We start from the raw sequence: 8,271 nt of genomic DNA, 5'->3' as shown, positions 1-8,271 counted from the left end.
GTGAAATGACTCCGGACTCCTCGCCTGCCTTACCCCGCGGCAGGAGCTGAGCGTTTCCTTCCTTATCGTTGCAAGGCTTGAAATGGCTTTTCAGCCAGGGCTGCAGCCTGTGCTGCCATGGTGCAGAGACCATTCTAAACCCACAAGGCTCGTGTTCTCCTCAGGCACCTGGACCTGGCGGTTCTCCTCAGCTTCATTTAAGCTCTAAAGAAGGTGATCCTGTGAATGTGGTTGTGCTTTTGATGCGGGAATGAGGCTTGGCTGGAAATGTCCTCAGAACAGGCTCTTTGGATCATGCTCTTCCCCTCGTTTTGCTTGTATTGTTTCAGCTGTGGAAGATGTGACAGTAATTTCCCTCCTGGTGTACAGGATGTGCCTTTGTGCAGCCCTCCCATGCTTTGTCCAGCCTAAAGAGCAGATACTGGGAAGAGAGGTGTTTGACTTCTGTGCTCTCATTGTCTCCAGTGTGACAGTTCCTCCCCTGGATGTCCCTTCCCCTCTCTTTGTCCTTGGCCCAGCAGTAGCTGGCAGTGCCCAGGGTTGGGTGTTTTTAGCTTGTCAGTGCAGTGTCTGGGTGGGGAAGTGCTGCTGTGTTGTCTCACGTGTTCCAGAGGTAAGGGAAATCTGTTTTTTCAGCGTGGTGAGAATGAGGGTGTTTGGGATCCAGTTGGCAGCATCCCCAGCATTTGGTTGCTGTCATCTGTGGGGTTTTCATCTACACATGTTAGACATCAGTGACTCTCCAGGCCACAGACCCCTCCTTCTGAAACCCAGTCCCCCAGAAACAGCAGGAAATGTGCAGTCCCAGGTGTTGTGCTGTGTCTGTGACAAGTCACTGTGACAAGTCACTGACAAGCCATCCCTGAGCCACTGCTTTTGTGTCCTCTTGCTGTGATTTACCTCCCAGAGAAAGAGACAGAGATGGCCTTGTAAGTATAACTTAACTATTTTAATAAATCTTACAGAGTGCATGGTTACATCATTGTGTCCTGTGGCCAATCACAGCCATGGACAGCACGTTAGAGCATTGTCTGCAGGCAGCACAGACAGAACAGATGCACAGCTCAGTCACGTGGAGGTTTGGAGAAGTGACTTCTGCAGCAAGGTCTACTGAGACATTTACATTATCCTGTGGCTCCTGGAATCCCAGAACTGTCATGTGCCCCTCTCTTACAGTCCCAAGTAAACAGATTTGTTTTCCTTTCCTGTGGGATTTGTTTTCCTCTCTACCCAAAGACAAGAACTGGTGATGAGTTTCCTAGCTCACCCTTGGTTTTCATTTTCATTTTTAGAAATCCCTTTGCCTCCTGTGCCAGTGTTCCCACCTGCCTCCCACCTCCACCCCAATCCAGGGCTTCTCAGGAGGATTGTCCTCATCATCCCTCCCTGACAAGGTGAGTGCAGGGTTGTGACTTAAGCCCTGATCCTTCTCTGGGAGTTCCCTGCCTGCACCTGGCTTCTGCTGGTGCTAACAGTGTCCTGATTGGAGATTAAAATAATCAATCATCCATTAGAAACATTTTTGGAAGAACAAAGCCAACCTTGTGAGGTGCCCCAGTATCCCCAGTGGAGACACCAGTTCCCCAGCCTCTGCTTTGCAGCTGTTTCCACTCAGTGTGCAAGGCCAGGCTCAAAGCCTCAGACAGGAGGTGGTGGAGGAGCTGGGAGCACTCCCAGCACGTAGGGGAAGTGTCTGTGTCAGTCCCTGGGCAGTCTGGGCCTGAATCCCCATTTAACCAAAGTTCCTCCTGGTCTGTGAGCAGCTCCTGCTGTGTTTGCTTTGCTGGGCTTGATAAGGGAACTGCAGATATAAACACCACGTGTGCCAAGCTCTGTGCTTCTTTGAGCCTTTAAATCCTGGGGTAAACTGCTGATCCACAACCCATCAGGTCTCTAGGGAAAGGGATTTTTTCCTCCTCATCCCTCTTCATGGCTGGGGAGGGGGAGGGGATGTCCCCAGGTGCACATAATGTCCCCAGGTAAGGACACCCACGTGCACATCATGTTAATCAGAAACACAGGAGGGAAGAGCAGCCTCTGCTGAAGGTGGGTTGGGTTTTGTCTTTCCTGGGGCCATTTCTGTGGTACTAAACCAGCCTTCCCAAGGGTGCTGCTGCTGCTTGGCTGCTTGGGAAGCATCTCAGATTGCTCTCTGTAATGAACCCCTGCAGGAGGCAAAGGCCCTGGGGAAGGGCTGTGGGTGTGAGTGGGTTGGCAGCACGTGGAAGGGGTTTATCCCCTCCTGTGAGGCCAAACTTGGGCAACACCACCACCTCCTGCTGCAGGCCTGGTGCCAAGGTGAAGGGCTGCAGAGCCTGAGCAGGGGTGGTGGGGCTGAGCTCCCCCACTGCAGATTTAAATCCCTTGGGGTGTCCCTGGGCTCCTGCTCATCACTGCTCAGCAAAGCCTCTCCCCTGAGGGCATTTTAGCCCCAAGAGGGGACATGGGGGAACAGAAGGAGGACAATGAAGTGTCACAGGGCTGCAAGGGATCTCTGCCACGGAGGAGGAAGTGAGAAGTGGGGGGAAAGGTTGATTTCTGGGGTCCAGACTCTAAACCCTCTGACTGCTTTGTCCTGTGCTGTGTCCTCCTGTCCCCAGCCAGGCTGGCAGGGGGTGGGAGCAGCTCCAGCCCTTTCAGAGGAGCTTTGCAAGGTCTTGGTTTTAGTTTTTTTTTTCCTTTCCTTGAATCCAGCCAGTGTGTGAGTTCTCATCTGCTCTGATCACATGCACATAAAATTTCAGTATAAAATATATAGTTATATATATATATATATAAAAAAAATACTTCATGCAATATTAAAACACCTGTCCCAGTGGGATGTGGTCTTCTTATCTACCCTTATCAACAGTGTTCAAGAAGTTGTCACTTGGATGGCAATGACTCTGGAGCCCTGCTGTCTTTTGTCTGGACTGGGGATCATTGTTTCCTTCCCTTTTCCTGCACTACTATCACTAAAAAAATAGCTGAGATAAAGCAGAGATTTTTTTACTGAGCAGAATCAATCCTTTCCTGGCGACGCTTCATGATCTCTTGGAGCTCTGACTCCCCTCTGTTGTTCTGGAATGGAAACAAAAGAGGAACTTTGACTTCTCAAGCTGCAGTGAGAGGCCAACCTTTAACTGATGCTGTAAGAGTGGAGCTGGTTCCCAAGGGATGGGTGATAGAAGGCAGAGACCTTGGTGGAGACAGGGTGGTCTGCCTGACAGATCTGGGGCCTTTAACAGACCTCTCAGCATTCTTAGGTGGTGGTTTTTTGGTTTGGGTTGGGTTTTTTTCTGGCTGTTTACCTTTTGGTTTGGTTTAAACTGTGTTTCTTCCACTATCTGCTTAGTGGGCTCTGTGACACTGCTGGGACAGGCACCCCTGCAGGGAGGACTTGTCCAGAAAGCTGCTTTTCTTACCTCCAGCTGGTTTTTCTCCACTGTGATTTTACTGTAGACTCTGTTTCCCTCATCACCACACACTTTCTTCAGCTCCTCTCTGTTGAGGGAGAAGAGCTGAGCTCCAGTGAGGATGCCCAAGTGTTCCACTGTCCTGGGGAGACACAAGGCAGGGAAATGATAACTCTGCCACACGTGGCCTGGACTGAGGAGCTGGCCCTTCCTCAGAGATACTTCACAGCAGCTTCTCCAGGGGCAAGCAGTCACCTGAAACTTGCATTTCAGGCCACGGCTTTAGTTATTTTTAGTTATTTAGTTATAGTTATTTACTTTAATTAGTTATTTTTCCTCTGAACTGGCTAACCAGCAGCAGCAGGATGCTGTCTGTGCAGCATTGGGCTGTGAGCTGTTTGAATAACAACTTGTTACAGCAAATAACAACAATAATTTAATAACAAAGTTGTTTGAATTCCTTCATTTGCAGCTACTCATTAGTTGGTTTGTTGCTGCCCAGTGAGACCAGGTTTGTTTATCAGTGTGTCAGAAAGAAAGGGAGTAAGTTTGGGCTCTGGAGCTACAGGTTATATAGCCTGGATTTAAAATGATTTAAACCTAATTTGCATCCCAGGCTGTGTCAGTGAACACCAGGGACTTGTAACCCAGCTGAAATGCTGCAAGCTGCCTCCCCCACTCCTTTCTAAATCAGGACCAGCATCCCGTGGGGCAGTAAAGCAGAGCTTACTCTTTGCTGAATGACTTTGCCTCCAGCCAAGCTTTGACTTCTTCAGTGCTGGATTCAAAGGTGAGGGGCACAAAAACTTGCTGAGGCTTTTCCACTCTGAAGTTCCTCTGGGGAGGCTGGATTTTATTGTTTGTGATCTTCTTTAGCAGCTCATCGTTCAGCTCATCCATCTGATGAATAAGTTCTGGGGAAACAAGGCACAAGGGAGGGAGCAGGGAAGGAAATCAAGTCCTCAGTCACAAATCCTGGTCACCTGATGTGTTTGTAAGGACATTGTAAGGAAGATAAACATGAGAGAGGGGAGAGGGGAGGAGAGAAGAGAAGGGAAGGGAAGGGAAAGGAAAGGAGAAGAGAAGAGAAGAGAAGAGAAGAGAAGAGAAGAGAAGAGAAGAGAAGAGAAGAGAAGAGAAGAGAAGAAGAATGTAGAGCTGTGGTGCCAAGCCCCCTGGGTACCTGGGGCTCTCAGGTGTGGTGTCAGAGGTGGCACAGGGGGACAGGAGGGGACAGGGGACACAGGGGACACAGGGCACACGTACGTTCTTTGGCGTCCTGGGGATTGCTGCGGGACAACATTTCACTTCCCCACTTATCCCCAGCATAGCTGGCAGGCAGCTTGTGAGTTGGGCTGGATGGGCCATATCCCCTGGGGCTCAGGTCTCCTTTGTACCTCTGGTTAAACCAGGTGAGAAGAAAGAAAGAAAGAAAAAACCCACACAACAAAGTGTTAAGCATTTTTTTTGCCATTTTTCAGAAACTTTTTGCCTCTCACCCAGGGTAGGAAATGGAAGGAGATTGCTGTGTTGTCCCTGTGCTGATCTGAGGGGGATCTGCAGGGAAGAAATGAATTTCTGGGCTACAAACAGGGCCCTGACCAAAGGCTGAAGGCTGTGTGAAGGCATTTGCAGGCCTGGAAGACACCTCACACTTGTCACATGGAGAGGAGTGGTGGTTTCTGCTGCTGTGTATGGCTGCTCCCACCTCTGTGACTTGGCCCTTCAGCCTTCTGCTATGCAGAAATTACTGCTCATGGGACTTCCTTGGAGATGGAGAGCAAGGGGAGCAAAAGGATTTCTACATGAAGAGAAGACAATCAGAAATCCCATCTGAAGCTGAACCATCCCTGCACTAGGAACTGGATGTTAAGTGGGATCCCTGCCAAGTGCCTGGAGCAGCCTGGGAAGGGGTTTTGGACATATTCTTGATTAAACCACCAGGGTTCTGCTGGGGCACTGCCCAAACTGTGAAATACCAAAGTGGGGAAGCAATTCCCTGCTTCCTGAGGGCATCTGGAGCTCTCCAGCTCTGCATTTTTGTCAGGCAGGGTGTTTGGGAGCAGGCAGACAGTGCTTCACCTGCACCAGTGGCAGCAGGGATTGTGCCTGGAGCAGGAGGGGAGCATGAGGCTGGGAGGATGGATCCATCTCATCTGGCAGGAGGGGAGGCAAATGGTGGCAAAATGTGAGAGTTTTCTCATAGGAGACTCAGAAATCCCCAGGATCCTGGGTTATCTGCTTCTGAGGGTTCATCCTGACTTGTTCACAGCATCCTGAGGTCTCATTACAGGATTATTCCCAGAGGCTGCTGATGCCCTGCAGCCAGCTCCCAGTTCAGTGCTCCCTGAGTACAGACCTGTTCCAGCTCTTCCAGTTTCACCACATCCAGGATGTTGTAGGGGACGTAGCCAGCCTGCCCACTCCTGTTGAGCAGCTTCCACCACTGTTTGTTATCTTCCAACACCTGAGAGAGGGGAGAAACAGCAATTTGGTAGTGAGCACAGCAGTCCAGCTTGACACTGGCACAGCTTGGTGGCATGCAGAGGAAATAACCAGCAATGTGGAGCTGTCAGGAGAACATCATGGAGCTGGCACAGGGATCTACTGCACTCCTGGCAGTCCAGGACTTCCCTGAAAAGCATCAGGGCTTTTCCTAAAGAGGAAGAGGAGAACTTTGCTGGGGCAAAGCAGTTGTTGGCTGAGGAATTTCTCAGAATTTCTACTTCATTTGCCTGTTTCCCTGCTTTTGTGTTGTGGGTTTGTGTTGTTTTCTCAGTGATTGAGTCTGCCTTGTCTTTTTGCATAAAACCAGAAAGAAATCAGGAGTGTCCCCTGTAAGGATGCAGGAGTGTTGCCAAATCACTCCAACCCAGAACATCCTCACATCCCAGCCAGGCTGTGGCAAGGAGAGGCTGCTCAGATCCCTCCTATTCTACCTGCCCTCCTGCTCCTTCCAGCAGCCTTCCTTTTACCCAAAACGGGGGGATTTATTAAAGAAAAAACCCAATAAAATCTTCCCAGAATAGATGAGGTTTGCTGGCATCTCATTCCAGCTCCACTCTGAGGACTTTGCCTCAAGTCCCAGGTCTGTTCCAGGTAAATGTGGGGACCAGCTCACGTCCTGCATCCCCCAGCTGGGAGGAGAAGGGTTATGAAAAAAAAAAAAAGGATGTTATGAAAAAAAAAGGATGTTTGCACTGCAAATCTCTCCTGGTGGGGAGGAGGATGGCAGGGAGGAGCTGGCAGGGGGGCAGCAGTGTCCTGCAGGGCTGCTGGAGGGGGCACTGGGGGCTTTCAGCTGAGCTGAGCCCATCTGCAGGCAGTCCCTGGGCACTGGGGCACAGGACCCTGAGGTCCCTCTCCTGTTCCTGGGAAGGGAAGGGGGCACAGAGGGGGGGAACACGTTGATCCCTCCACAAACCTCCAGGATTTCATCCTTAAGCACAGAGAGTTCGTTGGCATTCCGGGCGGTGAAGTCGTAGCGGATTTTGGCGAAGCGCCTGGGGGCAGCCAGGCCCTGGCTCTCAAAGGTCCTGCAGGAGGAAACAGAAAGGGATTTCTTATGGAGGTTCACCCAGAAATGAGGGCAGTGGAGGCTCACTGGCAAAAGTTATCACCCTGATCTAAAGACTTCCTTAGCTGTGTTGTGACAAAGGGCTGTCTGCAGTAACCTGGTTATGCATCTCTGAGCAGCCCAAGTGCTCCTCTGCCTGTCTGGGAGTTCAGGCTGAGCTTTCAGAAGGAATTGTTTTAAGAGCAGTCTCCAACTTGGACTTTTTCAAACCAAAGCTGTGCTCGGGGGTGCAGTGCCTCTTTGCTCCTCGGTTCTGAGGAAGATTTTCACCCCTGGTTTGGGCACAACCCTCTGTGTTTGGGAGAGAAGAGAACTAAAACCCGTGGGGGTGTTTGGGGTTGGACATAAATTACTGGTGGACTCTGAGGCTGCAGCATTCAGGGTGGGAGAAAAGATTTCTGCCCCTGTCTGCTGGTGCTTTGCAGGGGCTGGGGGGACAGAGCACAACCAAAAGGCTCTGATTGCACCTCCTGTGAAACACAAGTGTGAAACACAAGTGTGAAACCCTCGTGTCCTGATCAAACAGCTGCCCCAGGTGCCAGAGCAGGTGCCAGTGCTGGGGAAAAGGGTGGTGAAAAGGAGTTTGGGTAGAACTGACCCCAAACCTGTGGTGTTTTTTTCATCAGGCACTGGATGCTGAGCTGCTGAAAGGGAGTTCTGTGGCTTCTCAGAAAAAGTGAGTTTGAATGTTTCTGTTCTAAGTTGCATTTGGGGAGGGGGAAGAGAAACGTGTTTGGGTGTTTTGCTTGGGGATTTCTGGCACAGGAGTATTTGGCTTTCAGTGTTGAACTGGCTGCTCATTGGGAGAGAGAGACTAAATAAATATGGTAAATAAATACGGTGGGTTCTCAGGAATGGAAAATGGTGAAAAAGTGGAATGAAAGATTTCTTTTGACCCAAACTGAAATGCTTTCCTTTTTCATAGTTTTTTTCTTGCCTGGCTTAAGAAAATGTTGCAGATCTCATCAGTTAAGAGGGGTGTAGTCTTATTATTTTTCATTTCCAAAAATGTTTGCTGTATGGAGAAGCTGCCTTGTTGTGTAAGGGCAGGTGGGAACTATTGCTGTGGATCTCTCCACTTGTGACTTGCACAGGGATGTACTTGGTGGCCATGCTGACAGGGTGGGGTTCTCCTCCAGTTTCTGTGTCACTCAGGGGGTTGGTGCTCCTGGCTTTTAGCCTGGCAGCTTTTTCATTGCTGAACTCTTGAGTAAACTCAGGGATTCTTAAACGTGTGACCTGTGGAAATTCAGCTCTTTGTGCACTGCTCCTGAGGCACTTGCAAAGCCTGGATTTGAA

At 50.1% G+C, this 8,271-nt stretch overlaps 1 protein-coding gene across 4 annotated transcripts in view; it reads right to left on the bottom strand.

Moving 5' to 3' along the window:
* Positions 1-1,292: 1,292 nt before the first annotated feature.
* Positions 1,293-8,271, bottom strand: part of EPS8L2 (EPS8 like 2) — a 45,090-nt gene continuing 38,111 nt past the window's right edge. For all 4 annotated transcript variants that reach the window (XM_030451049.1, XM_030451048.1, XM_030451050.1 and 1 more), the window contains 6 exons: positions 6,820-6,931; positions 5,755-5,862; positions 4,662-4,794; positions 4,126-4,309; positions 3,405-3,537; positions 1,293-3,060 (listed from right to left, as the gene is read on the bottom strand). In XM_030451049.1, the coding sequence (XP_030306909.1) occupies positions 2,989-3,060; positions 3,405-3,537; positions 4,126-4,309; positions 4,662-4,794; positions 5,755-5,862; positions 6,820-6,931 (742 nt within the window). In that variant the 3' untranslated portion in view covers positions 1,293-2,988. The remainder of the gene's footprint in view (positions 3,061-3,404; positions 3,538-4,125; positions 4,310-4,661; positions 4,795-5,754; positions 5,863-6,819; positions 6,932-8,271) is intronic.

Source organism: Calypte anna, chromosome 5, assembly GCF_003957555.1.
Source record: "Calypte anna isolate BGI_N300 chromosome 5, bCalAnn1_v1.p, whole genome shotgun sequence".
In the NCBI taxonomy this organism is placed as follows: domain Eukaryota; kingdom Metazoa; phylum Chordata; class Aves; order Apodiformes; family Trochilidae; genus Calypte; species Calypte anna.
The sequence above is the reverse complement of the archived record's forward strand: the minus strand, read 5'-3'. Positions and strand labels throughout refer to the sequence as shown.